The following is a 23635-nucleotide window of genomic DNA, read 5'->3' as shown; positions in this document are numbered from 1 at the left end:
ACACACACACACACACACACACACACACACACACACACACACACACAAAGTCCATCACTCGACGGAGCATCTTCTTTTGTTTTCCCTCATTTTTGATCTATCTTGCACCTCCTTTCAGTGAAACTCAAAAATCCAAAACGAGGCTTCCATTGCCTGCCTAAAAATATTAGTCCCCCAGTTTCTCTAGGAGTCACAGAGCTCTTGGAGTGAAGGATTTGGGGCTTGGACATTTGAGGGGGTGGTCAGCACTGGAAAGGGAGGGGAAGATTTAGTGAGACCTCAATTTTCACAGAAAGAAGATCCTAGAGATGCTTAATTTCTTGGAGATTCTCATTCCCACATTAGGTAAGTCACTTTGGACAGAAATAGAATGTGGCTTTGATAAATTACTTATCTCTAATTACTCATCTCTAATGAGATTTGATTCTAAGTAATCTCAAACTCCAGCCTAAGTCCTGGTCATTTCAAGACCCCTTTGGTATAATAAAAGGACAATTCAACTGAAGGATTCAGTGGGCCACTAAAGTTCCCTGTAAACAATAAGGACCCATAACATCTTCATCTTTCACCAGAAGTCTGGGATCTCCCCAGCGGACCGTGTACCGAAAGCACAGGAGGGACAGCACCCCAGCTCCGCATCTTCACAGCCTCTGGAGAGCCATCCTCATCCTCCCAGCCAGCAGTTGACTTCCCCCATGCATCCTCCCTCTACCATTGACTGCGCATCTGGACTCACCTGAATGAAGATATATTCATCCTGGACGACCAGGGAACTGATGTCAATGGAGCGGGCAAAAGGCCCGCTCCGAGTAGTCTCAGCACATTCCTGGATCCTGCAGGTGAGGTAGTGAGCATCTGAAATGGGATGGCAGAGAGACACTTAGACACAAGGGGCAATGGTCATCAAACCTCTCAGCCCACAAAGCCCTACTTCCTGGGGATCTGTGATGCAATGTAAAACAACCATGAGACTGCATTTTCTTGTCCAAAGAATTTGTAATAATTTTTTTAAGAAAAGGAATATCTAGTTCAGGAAAGGGAGTGAGGAAAGAGTTAATCTTATATCCTACCAGCCAAAGAGTAAATTGGTACAGATTTTTTTAATTTTATTTTTGTTAACATCTTTATTGGAGTATAATTGCTTTACAATGTTGTGTTAGCTTCTGCTATATAACAAAGTGAATCGGCTCTATGTATACATATATCCCTATGTCCCCTCCCTCTTGCGACTCCCTCCCACCCTCCCTATCCCACTCCTCTAGATGATCACAAAGTACTGAGCTGATCTCCCTGTGCTATGCGGCTGCTTCCCACTAGCTATCTATTTCACATCTGGTAGTGTCAATGTCACTCTCTCACTTCGTCTCAGCTTACCCTTCCCCCTCCCTGTGTCCTCAAGTCCATTCTCTACATCTGTGTCTTTATTCCTGGTACAGATTTTTGAAGGAACAAATTTGAAATATCTATCAGAATTTTAAATGTACATATCTTTTTACCAGCAACTCTAATTCAAGGGACGTTTTCTAGAGAAATACTCATATATTTTCACAAAGAGGCAAGGGCAAAAATGTTCATTGTGGCATTATTCATAGCAGTGAAAAACCAGAAACTGGCTAAGTGTCCATGAATTAAAGAACATTTAGAAAAACAAACATACACATATAACAAAGCACCATGTTGTGAACAGAAGAATTAGGTAGATACATATGCATCGTGTGCTGATTTCCCCAAGGTGCATTGTTCTGTGACCTTTTAAAAAATTATTTAGCAACATGTATGGCACAACCCAATTTATGAAAAAAACAAAAAAGAACAATGTCGTTATACATACAGGTTTGTGCCATAACTGCATAGGAAAAAAAGTTTTAAAGGACATCTCTATAAATTAGCTATGACTACTTTGGGGGAAAGGAATGGACTTAACGAGAGTGGAAGTGGGGCCTTTGCTTTTTATATTATATACGTCTTCCTTGTGTTTACAATAAGAATGTACTTACTTATTATAAGTAAAACCTGTATAATTACTTGTAAAATTTTCTAAAGATCTCAGCAGCTGAAGCTTCCTCAACCAACCCCCCAAAATTATGGCAGCAGCTGTAGCTGAATGAGAAATCCTCGAGTCTAAGCATTCTGATCATGACGACAGGGTCACCCGAGGAAGACGATCCATTCAGTTATTTGTTCCCCAAGGAAAAACCACAAGTGAATCTCTATAAAGAAACCTCTGTATACACTTGCTTTAAAAATGTATATTGTTTATTTAATGGTGTTTAAAAATAATAAATGGGTCCAAGTGAAAAATAGAGGTCATTTTAGGATTAAAAGCAGATAAGTCTTTGTTATCATCTAAAATGACTTGCATTACTACATACATCTGATGCGCTTGCCCACTTAAATATGTGCACAGGTGTGAGTACGTTTCGGAGGCTACACTGGAAGGGGTGGTAAGCGGCAGAAATAAATAAAGGCAAAAGTTTAAATAAACAAATAACAACTGAGTGTAAAACAAGGGTACTTTAAATTTTCCCTAATTATTGACCTTTAATTAATTTATTGATTGATTGATCCAGAAAGTATTTCTTGTGTGCATATAATGTATTGGGTATTATTTAAGCACCAGGAGTATGGCAGTGAATGAGACAGATTTTCTATTGTGAAAGGCCCTGCTGTCTAGGAAGGGGTTCACTCATAAAATTTATAGCTAGCTATTACACACATTTATTAATAAACAAAATGCTAGTTTAACAAAGAAACATGTTTTGGTAGGAAATGAATTCATTATGTGCTATAGCCCTACTTTTCAAACGTCTGTATCTGGGCAAAGCCAATTTGCTTTGGTGCCCTTCATCCAGACACGCCCAACACTGATCTCATTCTCTCCATCAGCAGTTTCGTCACCTGCCCAGTGGCTCAAGCCTCTTCACTTTTCTTTCCTCCACATGCCATGCAATCCAGCTGGTTCCCAGCCTTGAAAAGTCTGCCTCTGAAGTGCTTCCAGCATCTCTCTTCTCTCCACGACCCCTGCCACTTGCCTGGAAAAGGCCTTCCCATCTGCGTTGCCTGCTGCGTCCATTTCACAACTGGTGCTCAGGTGCAGGATGGACTGGAAGCTGGGTGGACCCGAGGCAAGGAGCCAGCATCATCTCTCAAACCTAACCTCAGCTGAGCCTTCTCGGCTTCAAAATCACCCACAGTTCTGAGTGCCCGGGGACAAAGCCCAAATATTCTTCTGTAAAATAGAACGCCTTTTACAACTAGCCTAATGAAGTCAAATGTCTCAGGGGCCAGGCAAATAACGTATAAGAGGAAACTGAGCTGGAGTGAGATGACGAATGGCAGTGGGCACATGGTCTCAGTGTCAGGGATCACTGAGGAACAGCTGGGACTACAGGAAAATGGCCAACACTTGCATCTTTACAGGGAGCTGCTTCTCAGCATCAGTCATCACTGAGATGCAGGAATAAGATGTTCTGAGTTTCTACATAAAGCTAAGTGTCCCAGTTTTTTTAATGTGACATTTCCTAATGTTTATAAATTGACAGCTAATTTAAATTTAAAATATGGTGCAGGCCAAACAGTATTAGGCCAAACAAAACAAGCCTACAGTCCACCAGGAGCCATTCACTTTGTACCTCGACTCCGTAATTTGGTCCCTACCTACCTCTCCAGAGAATAGACTGTGCCCTGTCCCCACATTCCCTGACCTGTTAGCAAGACCACCTTGCTCCCCATTCTGCGAGTACCACCTGCCGACCCCTTCCTCTTTGTCTCTGTCCACAGAGAAAGCCGAGAATGACCTGGCTTTCCGCTCCTGGCTGAGAGGCCAAGGGAAGGCAAGAAGCCCAGGCTGCGCTTTGGACCACCAGGCATAGTACTGGTCCCACCCAGCCTGAGTGATTTGCTCCTAGCATAAAGCACTAAAACCCAGTGAAACGCTGCGGTGAAGACATGTAAAGAAACCACAAGGGTTGACTTGACAACCTGCTTCTTTCTCGCCAGAGAGTGTCTTGGAAAGCCCCTTGTACTGGCAATCAAAGGCGTGCACAGGAGGACATCTGCTTATCCCCAGCATGGGCTCATTTCTCCCCTGTCTATTTACTATTTACTCCCATACTTGGACACTTTGAAAAAAGAATCAAGTGTATTCGAGGCCACCCCATACAAAACCGAAACCTACCTAAACTGTGGCCCCTGGTAGATGAGCTACTGGGTCACACTCATCCTCCTTCTTGGCTCCCCTGCTGCTTGCCACTGCCCAGCATGGAACAAAAGGTCCACTTTAACAGGAAAGCAGCACTAAAACGCGTTTGGGAAATCCACTTAAAATTCAGGGGCCTTGCAGTCTTTAGCCGGACTCATATATCAGGAGTCTCAACGCTTTTAATTTTCTAAACACAGAGATACCCACTGCCTGGTGAGAACCCCAAATGAGGGTCTGGGGAGAGGTACATGTCAGGCAGGCCAGGCTACCAGGTGGAAGTGACCGAGGGTGTCACAGGGGACTGGGGGTGTCAAAGGTGAGCAGGAATCACCACTTCGCTCAAGCCTCCAACTTGCGAAAGGTCTTAAATTTGGACTTCGGACATTATCTCCAAGTGAGGCTGAATACAGTCATAAGGATTCTATGACGAAACTGAAAGCGGATACTTATCATGTAACATGAAATCCCCAAATAGGCTTCTAACAACTGCGGTCTTGTTCGTTTGTGTGTATGTGTGTTTTAAAAACACAAGATGCCTGATAAAAAGGAAGCAAAGCGGTCCAGATTTCTCAAGCATATTGTGGTGTGTGAGAGAAAGGCCTCTGAAGGTAGAAAGTGCTGAGTTCCAATCCTGAACTTGCTGATGGCCTTGGGCTAAGCAGCGGCTCCACTTTTCATCTGTGAGGTACAAGCAAAGTAGGTGTTTGCCTCTCAGGGCTGTCGTCAGGATCAAATAAGATTATGTATGAAAAAGGTTCGTACGTTGTTGAATACATTTTAAAGGATCAATAAATGCTAGTTCTTTTTTATCATGAAGAGAGAAGGAAGGAGATTTAACACTCAGCATCCTTCTTATGTACAATTAACAAGTAATGTTCTGTTTTATTGTGGAGGATCAAAAGATCATGATAGCACAGGTCCTACTAGTAAAGTCATACACTGGATTGACCTCACTGTTTACTTTCTCTAAATGCTATAGGTGTTCAGACAAGAAAAAGCACATCTGAGCTGGAATAATTAAGGAGGACTTGAAGGAGGAGACAGTGCTTGTGTTTAGCATGGATAGAGAAGTGTTCTGTGGGAGAAGGGAATTTCTAAAAAAGGGAGTGAAAACTGCATGTGGACGTTTAGGCAAGGAAAGCCCGCTGAAGGCACTATATAATTACACGATAATGGGCGGACATGGATTAATATTTATTCTAGAACTGCTATTTCCCATCCTTTCCTTCAAAACATGCTCAAACGGAAAACGAGAAAGACCAAACTGAATGAAGATCTCATTAGGATACCCTAATGGGAAAACAAGACGGGGATTCCCCAAATGGTTAAGTCACATCATCCTCATAATTAATATATATATATATATTTTTTTTTTTTTGCGGTACACGGGCCTCTCACTGTTTCTTGGCCTCTGAGTTCTTAGAATACTGCTGGATCTCTGAGTTACACAGCTTACAACCATTGGACTAGTCAGTAACCCAAAGTTTTTTAAGAGCCATTATTCTATGTATCTAGAACCTACAGTTTAGACTTCAGGGCTAATAGTTTTGCGCATTTGATTACTAATGACTGCCTGGAATGCTCTGTTAAGATGTCCTGGGCTTTATCTTGGCTTAGTGAGAAAGTGCAGTAATTGATGAAGAGAGCTGATAATAGTACCAGGACAAGGAATGGTAGTATATGTGCTGTGGTTTTGATTCTAGAAATTTCAAGTCTAGATGTCTAAAAACTTATAGCTCATGTCGAGTTTCACTTATTACAGTGTCCTACAAGGCCCCCATATAGCTTATGCTTGAAAATTTCCAATAAACAGGAATCAACTACCTAACAGAGCAGTCTGCATCATTTTGGGGTCCTCTTAATTGTTCCTCCTTTGTTCATTGAACTGAAATCTGCCTCAGTTCATTGAACTGAAATCTGCCTCAGTTCATTGAACTGAAATCTGCCTCATTGAACTGAATTTCTGCCTCATTATTGTAGAGTAAATTTTACTCTACACTAAGATCTTTGTTATCCAACTGATGAAAAAAATTATAAAAATACCTCTTATATTTGTGTATTCAAACATGTGAAGCACTAGAAGATTCACAGAAAGTTTAAAAAAAAATTGTCCAGGGTCAAACAGGCTCTAATTGACAGAGTTAATTCTCCAACGTAACTCTTAGGGCACCAAGTTAATACTCTTTCTATTGACACTCAATGGTCTCTTTGATGGTGTGTGTGTGTGACTGAGTAACTGAGTGAAAGAGAGAGAGAGAGAGAGAGAGAGAGAGAGAGAGAGAGAGAGGGAGAGAGAACATGAATATGAATATAAATATTAATATTCACAGGGGACATTGAGACATTCAGAGAGAGATGATTTCCAGAAGAGAATGAGAGAAAAAGCCATTTGAATCCTGAATCTCATGGCAGAAACAGGTTTCACACTGTTATTAACCAAATTGGTTGGCTCTGCCCTGTTTAAACCATGCCAAGGCAAGAGATAATTCAATGGCTTTAGTTTAAGGAAGTCTGACTCCCAAAGGGGAGGACCAGGACTGGGGAAGAGTGGAGATTCTTACACCGAAACAAGAAAAGGGACTTGTTTATGTTGGGTTTGCTCCCGAGTGTGGGAGCCAGGTTTAGAGACAGGACTGTCAATGCCACACCACGCACTGAAGAGCCACACTCCATGCTGCTGCACCTGCAGCCCCTCAGTCTAGGGCAGTCCTGTGCAATGGATACACAATGGGAGCTACTAATGACCTTTTAAATTTCCCAGTAGCCATACTTAAAAGGTAAACAGAAAAGTGTACATTTAACATATTTGATTTAACCCCAAATATTATGATTTCATCATGTAACTAATATAAAAATTACTAATGGGCTATTTTCCATCATTTTATTCATAGTAAGTCTTTGAAATCTGGTGTGTATTCCACACGTACGGCACACATCAATTTGGACATCACATCTCAAGTGCTCAATAACCACGTGTAACTGAATGGCTACCATATTGGACAGTACAAGTCTAGCACAACTTTCTCACTCTCCTTTTCTACCATCCCCTTGGGAAAATCCAACTCATCTCCCAAGATGAAACTTAACCACGGGCTCTTCAGTGCAGCCTTCAGTCGCTCCTCAGCGACTGGGCTACCCTGCCTTTTGGTTCGCACAGATAGCACTTTCTTCATGAGACAAAACGGAGTCCCCATGGCCGTTAGCACATTATATTGCATTAATAATCTGTGTACTTATCTGCCTCTGCTACTCAATGCTGATTGTGTCCTATTTACCCACACACCCTCCACAGCTTCGTGCAGTGCAGTGCTGATCAAAGCGGGGTCTACTGGCCAGCAGCATCAGCTGGGAGCTTGTCAGAAATACGGAAAGTGTTTTAAAAATCTCTCCAGGGCTTCCCTGGTGGCGCAGTGGTTGAGAGTCCGCCTGCCGATGCAGGAGACATGGGTTCGTGCCCCGGTACGGGAGGATCCCACATGCCGCGGAGCGGCTGGGCCCGTGTGCCATGGCCGCTGAGCCTGCGCGTCCGGAGCCTGTGCTCCGCAACGGGAGAGGCCGCAGCAGTGAGAGGCCCGCGTACCGGAAAAAAAAAAAAAAAAAAAAAAAAAGCTCTCCAGATGGTTCATTTGTATGTTAATGTTGGAGAAGCTCAGATCTCGTGCAGTGGTTCTCAACCCCACATGTACTTCAAAATCATTAGGACAATTTTATGCAGGGCAATGCCCATGACCTTCCCCTGAAGAATCTTCTTTCATTGATCTGTGGTGGGACCAGGTGAGTGTGTGTGTGTGTGTGTGTGTGTGTGTGTGTGTGTGTGTGTGTGTGTGTGTGTGTGTGGCAATTTTAATGCTAGGTTTTGAGAACCTCTTGTCTTCTACACATGGAAAGGGCTCTGTCACAGTGGAGTGAATTATGAGTGGGTCAATAAATAAAGATAACACAAATTTCTATATTTCTGCCATACTCTGGGAAGTACACAGAGCAACATTTAATTGTTTTTTTCAGAGGCATATCCTGTTTCCATCCCCGGAAGATCTTTACGAAGCTCATACTATTCCTGCTAATATTTAAGAAGTTCTCTCGTCCATGATTTTAGACATTTGAAAGTTATCTTGATGTGGAGAGCACTTTATAATGAATTATGACTTGCTGATTTTTGTTTCTTAGAAGGGAAAGAAAGACCCATTTGCTCTCTTTATACGTTCTTCTCACTTGCATTCCTGTGACAGCCCAGGTGCTACGGAACAGAGTAATTCCCGACTCCAATACCAAGGCTCCTTGTTCATGCTTACGGAGGGTATAACTGTCCCCAAGCTGTGACTCCAGCACCACATGAGGTAAGGGAGCCACACAGCAGTGTTCCTGAAAAGCACCTGGATCAAAATCACGCTGGGAGTGCGCTTAACAATATGGAGACTCCCAGGTCCTGCACCAGACCACCTAAACCAAAACCTCTGAGGTGGACCCCAGGAATCTGTAGTGGAATCAGCTCACCAGAGGATGACCATGAATGCTACCGGTTGAGCAAAATGGCCATGAGAACTGTGATGCAGGCAGATGCAGAGAAATGGAATTTTACTGCTCAAGACCCCTTTGACGATAATTTTCAAAATAGCAATTAGCAAAAAATCTATAACACAGGGTAAAGGGTCTGAAATGGGCTGATTAAGGAATAGACTCTTGAACATGCCAGAAAAAGTGGAATAATGAAGGAAAATCTGAGGAAGGAAAAATAATTATCTAAGATCCATTATTTCTCCTGATTTAAGATTCTTAGAGAATTTTGTTATTGTTCTTTTAAACGTATGAGTCACAGAACAAAAAGACTCAAAGGATCTAGGTATTACTTACTCCAAATATAGCAAATACTTGTGTTTACTTGTCATCTTTATATTTTCCTTGGTAAATGTTCTGTTCAAATTTTTCCTACTTTTTTTTTTTTAATGGGGTTGTTTCTTATTCCTATGCTTTAAAGGTTCTTTATGTGTTCTGGCTATAAGTCCTCTGTTAGTTATATGATCTGCAAATAGTTTCTCCCACTGTCTTTATTGTACCTTCTGAAGAATAAAATTTTTAAATTTTGATGAAGTCCAATTTATGGATTCTTTATTTTATCAATTTTGCTCTTGGCGTCAATTTAAGGTCATAAAGATTTTCTCCTACAGTTTCTTCCAAAAGTTTTATAATTTTATGTTTTACATTTAGAAATGTGATCCATTTTGAGTTAGAGTTTGTATAACCTGTAAATCATAGGTTGAAGTTCGTTTTCCCCATATGGCTGCCCAATTTTTTCTAACGCCCTTTGTTAAAAACAATCATCCTCTCTCCACTGAATGTTTTGTATCCAACAACCCTGCTCTAACTTACATATTTGTTCTAGCAGCTTTTTTTGTACATTCCTTGTGATATTCTACATGGAGAATCACGTCAACGAGAATAATGACAGTTTTATTTTTTTCCTTTGTAATCTATATGAATTGCATTTCATTTTTCTTCCTTTATTGCACTGACTAGGACTTTCAACATCATGTTGAAAAGGTGTGTTAAGAGTAAACATCCCATATATACACTAATATGTATAAAATGGATAACTAATAAGAAGCTGCTGTATAAAAAAGTAAATTAAATAAAATTGAAAAATTCAAAAAAAAAAAAAAGAAAGAAAGAGTAAACATCCCTGCCTTTTACCTGCCCTTAGGGGGAAAGCGTTCAGTATCTCATCATTAAATATGATGTTAGTTGTGGGTCTTTTATACTTGTTCTTTATCAGAATTCTCCTCTATTTGTAGTGTGTTGAGAGTTCTGTGTTCTAGTTTTTATTCTATCACTAGGCTATCTGTGTGAATTTGGGCAAATTCAAGTCCAAGCTACCACATCAAGGGAAAAAAAAGGAAATAAAATATATGCTGTGCCTTTTTGTGATGATCAGAAAGATAGAGATGTATGTGTATGTGTGAGTGTGTGAGTGTAAGAAAGCATTCACTACATACCAAAGGAGTCATACATTTCATTAGGGTATGTAAAATAAAACATCCCTGGTTAGTTCAGTCTTGTTACGTGCACTTTCTAAATAAAGGGGGGTTAGAGCCAATTCACTAGGTTGAAAGAAGATACTTTGAAGTATTGAAAAACTCATTTTAAAAAACCTAAAAAAAGACATAGAATTAATATATATTTTAACCTAAGTGTGGCATATGACACTTATCCCTGTTATATTTCTGTCTGCTTTTTTCAATTCTTGACAATAGGCCAGGAACTTTTCTATGTGTTTTGCATTTTTAATCTCATAAAATTTCACAGCAGTTCTGTACCACAGACCTTATCCCAATGTGGACCAGAATTCTTGAACTTTCAGAAAGTAAGTTTGAGCTTTATGTAAGAAATTACCTTAAAAAAAAAAAAAAAAAAAAAAAGGAGCTGTCCAGCAGTAGAAAAGGATATGTCTTAAGCCTGAGCTCATGAAACCTGAGGACACACTATAAGAGATTCTGGGGGAAGGGATTCCTACACTATGTAGGAGGTCAGACAGGCATATAAAGTTTTCTCCAAGTCTAAAATATTACAACCACCACAGATCACATATACAGCTTAAAAATGTTGACATGACAAGCAAAGCCAAGGCAGGGGTTGTCCTGAAAACATGTCTGTGGGTCATCTTCTGAGAGCTGCTGTCTGCTCCCCTCCTGCTTTTCTGCTATGCTCCTTCAAACCCCTCCCTCCATCCCACTAGTCCTCTAATTTTCCATGTTTTTTTTTCTTAGCACTAAGAGTAACTTCGAATTTAGGCTTCACCATGCTTGACAATCAGTGAATTTGAATATGTGGCATTACCTCCCTAAAATATAACTCTTTTGTTAAAAAAAGAAAATGTAAAAATAGTGTGGGTCATCCCTCATCCCTGGCTGCATCAGAGAAAGAGAGAAAGAGAGAAAGAGAGAGAGAAAGAGAGAAAGAGAGAAAGAGAAGAAAGAGAAGAAAGAAAGAAAGAAAGAAAGGAAGGAAGGAAGGAAAGAAGGAAGGAAGGAAGGAAGGAAGGAGGAAGGAAGGAAGGAGGAAGGAAGGAACTCAGCAGAGTGCCAGGCATATAGTAACAAGTGTCATTTGCCTTCTAACTCTTTTAAAAATAAAAATAAAGCAAATAAAATATATTCCCCAAAGTGCATGTTTCTAGCATACATCTGAGTTTGGCCTCAAAAGCAGTAGGTTTCCCATGGACAAAGCACAAGCACATCCGATACCTGCATCCAGGTCGCAAAGAATCTCCTTCTGCTTGTACATTCAACCCATAACCCTATGAGGCGGGCAGGGCAAGGATGAGCATCCTCAGATAGTAGGAAGCCAGAGCACAGAGAGGTTAGGGGGTCTCATGGTCTCATGGCTAGTGGGTGGCAGGACCCAGGACCTCAACTCACAGTCCGGTGCTTTGAACTGCTGCACCCCTAGGTCACTATTATTTCCATGGATTATTTGGCTCTATTTGTGATCTAGTATATGCTAATTATATTTCCATTATTTTTCAGATTTCATATTTATCATCTATTTTCACATATTTAAGTTGATTTTATCTTTCTGGGACAGGGAAGAGCCCTATAGATACTTAAGTTGGTGCAAAATGATACTTTATCAGTCAAATTCTGTTCAAGATGTAGACAGGTGTACGATGTACAAAGGGGTCAATGTTTGAAGTCCTGGATTCCATGGCTGATGTGCGGGGACAGTAGAGGTCTGGCTCACCCCTGTATCTCCAGGGCTAAGAATCTTGCCTGACACACAGTAGGCCATCCCTAAATATTTGCTGAATGAATGAACAAACAACTCTGGAAATAGTTTGTCCAGTTACCTTTTTTTTGTAATCTTGACTATATAAAGTTTATTTTCTTAAAGCTGGCATCGTCTCATTCACCATGTGAATGCAAAATACCACGATGAGCTACGGCCATCCCTATGTGAATTACACTGAAGATGCCAGGAAATTACTAACAGGAGCCTCAAAATTGGTCACATTAACTCCCATCTCCAGCAAATTCATTCCTGAGGGTTTATTTCAATGAAATGTCTCCCTTGGGACTGGAGGCCTCTCCCCGACTCTAGGAAATAAAATGCATGTGGCAGTAAGGGAGCTCAGGGCTTTTCATCTTCCCAAGCCATTAAAATGCAAATTGGGGGAGGAGGGAGACCTGCAGGCAGATCTCCCGGCGCCCAGCCTGGTGGCCTCAGCACTCACATCCATCAGCTGTCCGCACTTCCATGTGCACCAAGTCCGCCTCTTTATCCAATCCGGACACCGACCTGGGGAAGGAAAGGAGAGTCAGAAGCTCAGTGACCATGAGGATGGCAGACAACAAAGTGGGGAACCATTCAGGGTTATTACTCAGCAAGCCACTTTCTCAAGATGGCCTGTCTTGCGCTGTGGGGACCCACAGAATACGGCGACTTGCAGCCCCTGCGGGGTGGCTCTCTCTCTAGCAGCTGCCACCTATAATGGTCACAACTCATGTGTCTTGGAGCAGTGTCACAGAGTCAGTAACTCTCAAAAAAACATAAAGGAGCACAGAGTAATGTACTCCATAGTAAAGCTGGTCTAAACCTCTGTCCTCAACCCTTCCCCACCTCATACCTTCCACTTCCCCGGTCTTGTCACACCCGGTTATTTCCACCACTTCCTTCCCCTCTGCCCTCCCACTTGGGGTGTGCTACTCCCACGTTCTGCCCCTGAGGAAGGTGGTTTAGCCTCCGTTCTGGCTATCTGCTTCCAGACACTCCTACCCTCCTGAGTTTGGACCTATCTGCCCTTCCTTACCTCTGCCTTGTGAACAATAAATGTTTGGTGACAAACATTCAAAATCTGGTCTAACAGGGACACAATTCTGGTGATAGGAGTGGGAAACTTTAAAGGTTGATGGTCAATAGTCAGAAAAAGGAAGGCTGAGAATCCTGACGAACTAATTCCTGTGGGCCTCCAACCTCCCACACATAAAGTCCAGTCAGCTACCTCCTGCATGAGATATCCAGGCCAGTGTAAGACCCAGAAAGTCAGCTAAAAGAGGCAACACAGACATTAAAACATTCATGCACTAAAGGCATCACATAATCCACCCTCTCCAGCAAGCTTGGACTCACAGTCGTTTTACTTTTAAATTTCATTCTAAGATTGGTTTTCTGGTTTTACAGTCCTCAATAGGGAAGAGGCAGCAAGTTAGAAAGAAAAAGGAGAATTTAAAACAATGAGAATCAAGGTACCCAGATAGCAAGACAAATTGAAAACTTATGAAAAACAGACCGAAGAACTCAAAACCCAATCTTCTACATCATAAATCTACTACACTTCTTCTGATGCTGAGGCCATAGCTGTATAGCACGGTTCAGTATCTGACATCTCTGCTGAGGGGCTGAATGCAGAGAACGGGAAGCAGGAGGCTAATGATATCAGTTTACTCTAAGAAAATAGGGTTGCAAATGACCTATGTTAGGAAAAATGAAATGATTTTTATTTGTTAATGATTATTGTCTTGAATGGCTAAATTTCAGTTGCTTTAAAAGTTCATTTATGTAAAATACTTCTTTCCCCAAAAAATACTGAATAAAAGAAGTTTTACTCTAATGCTGTATTTTTTCCCAGTGATCACTGATACACTATCTTTTAATTTTTCCTCACCTCATTTGATGCCTAAGGTAAGGAGAACAGGTATCATTAGTTATATGTGACTGAATGGGAAACTGTGGCACAGAGAAATGGATATGTATCTAAGACGACACGGGGACTTAGGCCAGAACTAGAGAGACTGACTGACTGACTGAGACTTCTCCATCGAGAGCAGCTCCCAGCCTTCTTGGCTCTTCTCCCCTCTGCTTGCAATGTCCTTTAGATGCAACTCTCTCCCTGCCCCTTTCCTTCTCCAGCTACCTCTCCCCTTTCCTTCAATGCTCAGTTGGTCTCATCCCTCCAGCAGCCTATCCATCCCTCATCTCACTGAAGAACCTTTATCTGCTTCCATAGCATCCTAACCTTGGTGGTTCTCAAACTTGGCTGCTCACGAGAGCCACTGGGTGAGCTGTGAAACATCCAGATGCCTGGGCCCCTCCCCAAACCAATGAAATCAAAACTTTTGGGATAATCTCAAGGCATCCGCATTTTTTTTGTTGTTGTTTTGTTTGTTATTTTTTGTTTTTGTGGTACGTGGGCCTCTCACTGCTGTGGCCTCTCCCATTGCGGAGCACAGGCTCCAGGCGCGCAGGCTCAGTGGCCATGGCTCACGGGCCCAGCCGCTCCACGGCATGTGGGATCCTCCCGGACCGGGGAACGAACCCGTGTCCCCTGCATCGGCAGGTGGACTCTCAACCACTGCACCAACAGGGAAGCCCCGCATTTTTTAAAATTTAAATTTATTTATTTATTATTTTGGCTGCATTGGGTCTTTGTTGCTGTGCACGGGCTTTCTCTAGTTGTGGCGAGCGGGAGCTACGCTTCGTTGCGGTGCACGGGCTTCTCTTGTTGCGGAGCATGGACTCTAGGCGCGCAGGCTTCAGGAGTTGTGGCTCACGGGCTATGGAGTGCAGGCTCAGTAGTTGTGGTGCACGGGCTTAGTTGCTCTGTGGCATGTAGGATTTTCCTGGACCAGGGCTCGAACCCGTGTCCCCTGCATTGGCAGGCGGATTCCTAACCACTGCGCCACCAGAGAAGCCCTGGCATCCGTAATTTTGAAAGCTCCCTGGTTATTTCCATGCACAGCCAAGTCTTAGAACCACTGCTTTGCATGACTCAATCACGTCGCATGTAATTGCACTTCTGTGAATTCTGTACTTGGATATAAACTTCAAAGAAGTAGGATTCTGTCTATTTATCTTTGAATCCTTGGCACCTAAGTGCCTAGTATATATTAGGTGCTACTGATATATTTACTGAATTAATGAACAATCCAATCTGCCCATGACAATGACAAAATTCCGATGTGAAACTCACTTGAGGTCAGACACACAGAAGGGACTATATGGACACCTCTGTTCCACAGCCTCCCTGCTTCTTTATAAGCAAGTTGGTATTCTTAGAACTAGAGGCCTCTCAGGTATTATTCTTCTATCCTCCCCCAAGGTCAATGGCAGGGTAGGATGGTCAGAACTGGAACCATAATGACAGTCTAACTACGGGCATCAAGCACTATGTTCTTTAACAAAAGAAAAGTCCTTGCCTCTTAGGAGCTTGAAACAAGGCAAACAACACCAATAAAACAAGCACAGAAACTGCTCCTTCATCCAGGATTGCTGACTCCTTTCCACCTATCTAAATCTTATACACCTTTTAAGGTTAAAACCAAGAATCAGGTCCTCCTGGAAGTCTTCCTTGATTACTCTAGCTCTCCCACCTTTGAACTGCTAGAGAATCCAGAATCAAGACTGAACATCCTCCAGCACTCGTATTGTTATTAAGTTGTGTGTTTGTTTCTCTGGAGTTGGTCTTGGCTCCTGAGAGCGGACACCTGTGGTCATGGTTGGCTTAGCACCCCTACAACCCTTCCATCCTTTGCAGGACTGTTCGACCCAACTCACGCCATGTGCTTTGTCCAGGGTGGTCAATCATAGGAGCCCATCCCTCTGATGCCCCAGGATGGCACATGATCCAGCGTGATCATGAGACATCTTGGCTGTGGTGGTCAGAACATGCCAGGACAGTTTAGAGGACTTCCTCAGGGTTTCTCTAACTGAGCTGGCAGGAAAAAACTGCCTTTCCTCTCTGATCATCAAGTCAGAACTCTTGGGAGAAATGTTCCCTGATAGGAAGAATAGGTCTAGAGGAGCAGTGTAGCTACACATAGAAAAAGAAAAGAGAGTTGACATTGGGACAGGTAGTTTAACAGAGAGACGGGGCTACAAAGGGTGATAGGAAGATAGTGGGCAAGACAGAGATGAGACAGACACACAGGAAAGAGAGAGACAGACAGACAGAGATTCAGAAAGAAACGGACAGCGTAGACCAAAATGGCAACACAGGAGACCCCTGAGCTCCCTTCCTCCCATGGATACACCAAATGTACACGTGGATGTAAATTCCCTCTGAAAGAGATCCAGAAACTAGTTGAGTAACTTCTACACATCAAATGAACGAGAAAATACCCACACCGAAAAGGCTAAGGGTACAAAAGGCTAAGACACACTCGCACCATAAACCCCGCCCCTGGCACACGACCACACAATTGGAAGTGAACCATCAACTCTCATATTCTCCCTGAGGAGCAAAGGGTTTGGAGCCCCCATCTAGCATCCCAAATTTTAAGACTTGCAACAGAGGGACGGCCCCCAAAACACCTGACTCTAAAAGCCAGCGGGGCTTGTGTCCCCAAGACGATAGCAAACAAAGACGCAATTCTTAACGGGTGCACGAGCACTGATGCAGCTGTTGCCCCAGGGCTGAGTGCAGAGGGAGCAGGCAGAATCACCCATCTCCCCGTCTTTCCCTGCAAGTGTTATCTGAATACTATAACAGCTGCTGCCTGAGGGCCCGTCTTCTAATTTAGCAGGCTTCTAGAGACTGCATGTGAATCTCCCCAGGCAGAGAAGGCCAACAAACATCCCTCCCACCTTCTGCCTCCGGTCCTCCCCAAGTTGCCAGTATCTCCCTGGAAGGAGCTCATACATGACTGCACCCCAGCTTTTAGGGCCGCCACCTATGCGATGGGTCCCCAGATTTCCTGGCTTTGACAGCCAGTGGAGCTGCCATTCATGAGTCCCATGGAACTGTAACAAACAAAGAAGCAGTTCTTAACAATCTATCTCCCTGAGGTTCAGCACAGAAGGAGCAGACAAAAAAACGCCCAGCTCCCCATCTTTCCCTGATAAAGGTTTTTATGTGGATACTTTAAAAGCTGCCACCTGGGGCTTCCGTGGTGGCGCAGTGGTTGAGAGTCCGCCTGCCGATGCAGGGGACATGGGTTCGTGTCCCGGGCCGGGAAGATCCCACGTGCCGTGGAGCGGCTGGGCCCGTGAGCCATGGCCGCTGAGCCTGCGCGTCCAGAGCCTGTGCTCCGCAATGGGAGAGGCCACAACGGTGAGAGGCCCGCAAAAAAAAAAAAAAGCTGCCACTGCCACCTGAGGCTTCTAATTTAGCAGGCACCTCGGGGCTGTGGTCCTCCTCAAAGACTGAGGAAGGTTGCAGACACTCCTCCCATCTTCTCCTTCCAGGCCACTCCAATAATAAAACCAAGTCACCAGTGTCTCCCTGAAAGGAGGTTGTATACATATCTGGCACCCCAGCTCTTGTGACAACTTCATGAAGGATGAGCCCCTGAAACATCTGGCTCTAATAACGAATGGGCCTTACATTCATGAGGCACAAGGACTGCAACAAACAAACAGTTATTATGGGCACAGGGGCACACCCACCCCTGCAGCTATATACCAACAGGAAGCACAGAGGGAGCAGGCAAAAATGTCATTGCCTTGTTTCTCCCTGGAAGGGGCTTAATTACATACTTTCTTAGCTGCTGCCTGAGGGTCCAGCTTCTCATCAGCCTGCATCTAGCTGCTGACTGCACTCCTCCCCCTGGATCACTGATAGGTCTTGGCACACCCTTAACTACTGGGAGCCACTAAGGACAAAGAAGGAGGCTTGGACAATCACAAAAGTTTGAGAGACAACTATGAGTTCGGTCAAGCTGATCAGTGAGGTTCATCTCCTACAGGAGATCACTCTGTCAATACTGGGAGACACATCTTGTGCTGTTCTATCTAATGCTCAGAGACCAACACAGACTCAAGAAAAATGAAGGAACAGACAAATACGTTACAAACAAAAGGACGAGATAAATGTCTAGAAACATAGCTTAATAAAATGGAGGTACGTTATTTATCTGGTAGGGTGTTCAAAGCAACTGTCACAAAGATGCCTACCAGGGTCAGGAGAGCAATGCATGAAGACAGTGAGAATTTCAACAAAGAGACAGAACTATGAAAAAGTACCAAACGGAAATCATAGAACTGAAGAAGAAAATAATTGAACTGAAAATTCAATACAGGGGGTCAACAAAAGATAGATGAATTGAAAGAAAGAATCAGTGAAGTCTAAGACAGGGAAGTGGAATTCATACAACTAGAGGTGCAAAAATGAAAAAAGAAAAAAAAGAGTGAAGATAGCTTAAGGGACTTACGGGACAACATCAAGTAGACTAATGTTCTCATTATAGGGGTCCAAGAAGGAGAAAAGAGAAAGGGATAGAAAACTTATTTGAGGAAATAACGGCTGAAAACTTCCCTAACTGGGGGAACGTAACAGACAGGCAGAACCAGGAAACATAGAAAGTTCCAGATAAGATGAATCTGAAGAGGACTCTACACAGATACATTGTAATTAATGTATATGACCAAACAGTATAATTAATGTATAGGACCAAAAGCTAAATACGAAGAGAGAATCACAAGAACAGAAAGAGAGAAACCATTTGTTACGTACAAGGGAACTCCCGTAAGGCTATCAGCACACTCTTCAGCAAAAGCTTAGCAGGCCAGAGGGCAGTGGGATGACATACTACAAGTACTGAAGGGAAAACAAAGAAAAAACCCACCAACCAAGAACATCTTACCCAGCAAAGCTGTCTTTCAGAAATGATAGAAAGATAAAGAGTTTTCTAGACAAATAAACACTCTAGGAGGTCATTACCACTAGATCAGCTTTACAAGAAATGTTAAACGGAGTTTTTCCAGCTGAAATTAAATAACACTAATTAATAACAGAAAAATATACAAAAGCATGAAATTCACTGGTAAAGGTAAAAATACAGTTACTTTCGGAATATGCTATTATTCTAATGGTGGTGGGTAAATCATTGATAAGTCTACTACGAAGGTTAAAAGACAAAAATATTAAAGTTATAACGACATTAATTTGTTAACGAATACACAATGTAAATGATGCAAATTGCGACATCAAAACATAAAATGCGAAAGGGGGGGTGCTTTTGTATGCGTTTGAAGCTATTAGCACAGACTGTTATAAATAGAAGATGTTTTATCTAAGCCTCACATTAACCACCAACCAAAAGCATATAGTAGGTATGCAAAAGAAAAAGAAAAAGGAATCCAAACTTTCCACTACAGAAAATCATCAAATCACAGAGGAAAAGAGCAAGAGATGAAGCAAGGAAAAACGGAATTACATAACAAGAGAACATTTAACAAAATGGTAATGGTAAGTCTGACTATCAATAATTACTTCAAATGTCAAAAGACTAAATTCCCCAAACAAAAGACAAAGGATAGCTGAATGAATAAAGAAAACAAGACCTAACTATACGTGCCTCCAAAAGACTCACTTCAGCATTAAAAAAAACACACAGATTGAAAGTGAAGAAATTGAAAAATATATTGCATGCACATGGAAAGAAAAGCAGAAGAAGCTATTCTTATATCAGATGAAATAGACTTTAAGCCAAAAACTGTAAGAGACAAAGAAGGTCATTATATAATAAGAAAGGGGGCAATTCATCAAGAGGATATATTATTTGAAATATTTATGCCAATACAGGAGAACCTAAATATATAAAGCAAGTATTAAAAGATCTGAAGGAAGACATAGCAATACAATAATGTCAGGGGACTTCAATACCCCACTTTTACCAGTGGATGGATTGTTCAGACAGAAAGTCAAGAAGGAAACATTGGATTTAAGCTACACTTTAGACCATACGGACCTAACAGACATACAGTAGTCCCCCCCCCCCATCCTCTTATCCTTTCACTTTCTGTGATTTGAGTTACTGGAGGTCAATGTGCTCCAAAAATATTAAATGAAAAATTCCAGAAATAAACAATTTTTAAGTGTTAAATTGCATGCTGTATGAATTGCATGATGAAACACTGCACTCGCTCCATCCCACCTTGGAAGTGAATCATCCCTTTGTCCAGCACACCTCGCCCATTACTCATTTAGTAGCTGCCTTGGTTACCAAAGTGATTGTCAAGACATCACAGTACTTGTGTTCAAATAACCCTTTTGTTAGTTAATAATGGCCCTAAAGTGCAAGCGTAGTGATGTTGGCGATTCAAATATGCCAAAGAAAAGCCATAAAATTCTTCCTTTAAGTGAAAAGGTGAAAGGTTTCAATTTAATAAAGGAAAGAAAAAAATGATATGCTGAGGTTCCTAAGATCTACAGGAAGAATGAACCTTCTATTTATGAAACTTTGAGGAAGGAAAAAAGAAATTCATGCTGGTTTTGCTGTTGCACTTCAAACTGCAAAAGTTATGGCTACAGCGCATGGTAAATGCTTAGTTAAGATGGGAAAGGCATTAAATTTGTACCACAAGATCTTTTGAGAGAAAGAAACCACATTCACACAACTTTTATTACAGTATTAGTTACAATTGTTCTGTTTTATTATCAGTTATTGTTGTTAATCTCTTACTGTGCATAATTTATAAATTAAACTTTATCAAAGGTATGTATGCATAGGAGCAAAACATATTATAGAGGGGGTTCGGTACTATCCATGGTTTCAGGCATCTACTGGGAGTCTTAAAATGCATCCCCCATGGAAAAGGGGGAGCTACTGTATAGAGAACATTGTATCCAACAGCAGCAAAATCACATTCTTCTCAAGTGCACATGGAACATTCCACAGGATAGATCATATGTTAGGACTCAAAAAAGTCTGAATAAATTGTAAAACGATGAAATCATATCAAGCATCTTTTTCCAACCACAACGGTATGAAACTAGAAAGCAATTACAAGAAGAAAAGAGGAAATCCACGAATATATGGAGATGAAGCAACGTGCTCCTAAACGGCCAATAAATCAAGGAAGAAATCAAAAGAGGAATCAAAAAATATCTTGAGACAAATGAAAATGGAAGCACAACATAGCAAATCTTACAGGATGCATCAGAGACAGTCTAAGATGCAAATGCATGGCAATAAATGCCTACATTAAGAGAAAAAAGACCTCAAAATAAACAATCTAACTTTACACCTAGAGAAACTAACAAAAAAAGACTAAACTAACCCTAAAATTATTAGAAGGAAGTTAATAACAAAGATCAGAGCAGAAAGGAAAGAAACTGAGGCTAAAAAGACAATAGAAAAGATCAGTGAAACTAAGAGCTGTTTTTAAGTTAACCAAAATAGACTAATCTTTAGCTAGATTTACCAAGAAAAAGAAAGACTCAAACAAATAAAATTATAAATGAAAGAAGAGACATTATAACTGACACCACAAAAATGCAAAGACTTATAAGAGACTACTATGGACGGTTATAAGACAACATATTGGACAACACAGAAAAAATAGATAAATTCCTAGAAACATACAATCTACCAAGACTGAATCATGAAGAAACAGAAAATCTGAACAGACGAGTTACTAGTAAGAAGATTGAATCGATAATCAAAAACCTCCCAACAAAGAAAAGTTCAGGGCCAGATGGCTTCACTAGTGACTTTTAACAATCATTTAAAGAAGAACTAATACCAATCTTTCACAAACTCTTCCAAAAAGTTAGAAGAGGAAGAAATACTTCCAAACCCATTTTACAAGGCCAGTGTTACCCTAATACCAAAGCCAGTAAAGGACACTACAAGAAAATTACAGATGATGCAAAGCTCCTCAACAAATGATGTAGCAAACTGAATTCAACAGTAGAGATCTTCCTCAACTCACGATGGGTTTATGTTCTGATGGACCCATGGAAAGTTGAAAATATCAAATTGAAATGCATTTAATACACCTAAGCTACTGAATATCACAGCTTAGCCTAGCCTACCTTAAATGTGCTCAGGACACTTACATTAGCCTACAGGTGGTCAACATCATCTAACACAAAGCCTGTCTTATGATGAAGTGTTTAATATCTCATTTAATTTATTGAATGCTGTACTGAAAATGTAAAACAGAATGGTTAAATGGGTACAGAATGGTTGTAAGTGTATTGGTTGTTTATCCTATTGGTTCTGTTTCTCTGGAGAGCCTTGATTAATACAACTTGCTTCTTAGTCCCGCTCCAACTTATCCACATAAGCCCATAACGCACCTTTGTGAGTGTGTCTGCAATATTTATCTGCTTAGACCATCAACTACAAAAAGAATGGGTCTCATTAATATACAACCCATCAGACAGTGAGCTTCCTAAGGACAGAGACTTTAATTATTTTTCTCCAATATTTTCTACCACACACAACTCAGGACTAGGCATACCTTCAGACTAAATGATAAGGATAAGAGATTTGTACTTCAAAGCTGCTCTGTCCCTGGATCCAGAGGGAAAGAGATTAAGTTGCTCAGCTGGCCAGAGGTGGAGCAAAAGATGTTGAGGGCTGAGGGTAAGGAGAATACCCGTGCCCTTGTCTAGCTCACAGAGGAATGCCACTGCCCACTTTCTGCAGTACTGCTGGCATTAGCCTAGAGTTTCTCAACAAGGGCACTGTTGACATTTTGGACCAGATAATTCTTTATTGTGGGGGCTGCCCTATGCACTGTGGGATATTCAGCAGCAGCCCTGGGCTCTACTAGATGCAGTAGCATCCCTGCAGTTCTGACAACCAAAACTGTCTCCAGACGTTGCCTACTATCCCCTGGGGGCAAAACTGCCCCCGGTTGAGAACCACTGCCTTACCTGGACACACTTAGCTGATACCTGAACTCTGTGGCTTCCCTGCTAACAAGGCAGCAAATATAAGCAGGCGGAGATTTCACGTCCTTACCTATAGCCCTAACGCTGCTGAGATGCCCACGAACTCCGACTATTCTGGACCACACCATCTCACCAGAAAACTATCTGACACTTGCCAGGTGGAAGCAGTCAGGTCCCTGATCTTAAAGCCTCACGATGTCCCCACTTCTAAAAACCTAATGACTGGAGCGTGCACACAGATACAGCAAGCGAAGAAATACAATAAATATGCAGACATTCAGCGATTTGTTTGTTGTTATTGTGGGGGCGAAGCTGCAGGGCGTAAACTTGTGGAAATGTTTGGAAAAGCGCACGTGGTAATAATGATAAGTGTCAGTGGATACTGGGACCATTCACATGCCAGGTATTGTGTTTGGTGTTTTAATTCATTATCTTAATTAGTCCTCAAGGTACCATTCATCTAATTTTCATCTTCAGTAAAATGGGGATAATAAGAAAGATTAAGTTACATACCTCAAGTCACACGATAATAACAATTCACAGATACTGAGGGTACTTTATGTCAGGCACTATTTTAAATGTAAATGCTGATCTCATTTAATCCACATATCAATCCTATGGGTCTGGAATCATTCTTCTTCCATATTTTAAAAGGGCCCAACTAGGCATTGAAAGCTTAAGCAACTTGCCGAGAAAGTCCACAGCTAGGAAGCAGCAAAACTAGGGCCTGAACCAGACAGGCGGCCTTGAGTCAGGAGCTTAACCTCCCCTGTAAGCTGACTCTTCCAGCTGTTGAGAGGAGACACAGGCTTTAAACCCAG

General features: G+C 41.9%; 1 protein-coding gene across 1 annotated transcript in view; it reads right to left on the bottom strand.

The window, feature by feature from the left end:
* The window catches only part of SORCS3 (sortilin related VPS10 domain containing receptor 3), a 588390-nt gene that overhangs the window by 139677 nt on the left and 425078 nt on the right, over positions 1–23635 (bottom strand). The window contains exons 6-7 of the mRNA XM_029245625.1: positions 12426–12490; positions 737–855 (exon numbers count right to left, since the gene is read on the bottom strand). Of these exons, the coding sequence (XP_029101458.1) occupies positions 737–855; positions 12426–12490 (184 nt within the window). The remainder of the gene's footprint in view (positions 1–736; positions 856–12425; positions 12491–23635) is intronic.

This window comes from Monodon monoceros, unplaced genomic scaffold, assembly GCF_005190385.1.
Source record: "Monodon monoceros isolate NGI ecotype Baffin Bay Population unplaced genomic scaffold, NGI_Narwhal_1 Super_Scaffold_4, whole genome shotgun sequence".
Taxonomy (NCBI): domain Eukaryota; kingdom Metazoa; phylum Chordata; class Mammalia; order Artiodactyla; family Monodontidae; genus Monodon; species Monodon monoceros.
Note: the sequence above shows the minus strand (reverse complement) of the source record. Positions and strands in the feature narration are given on the sequence as shown.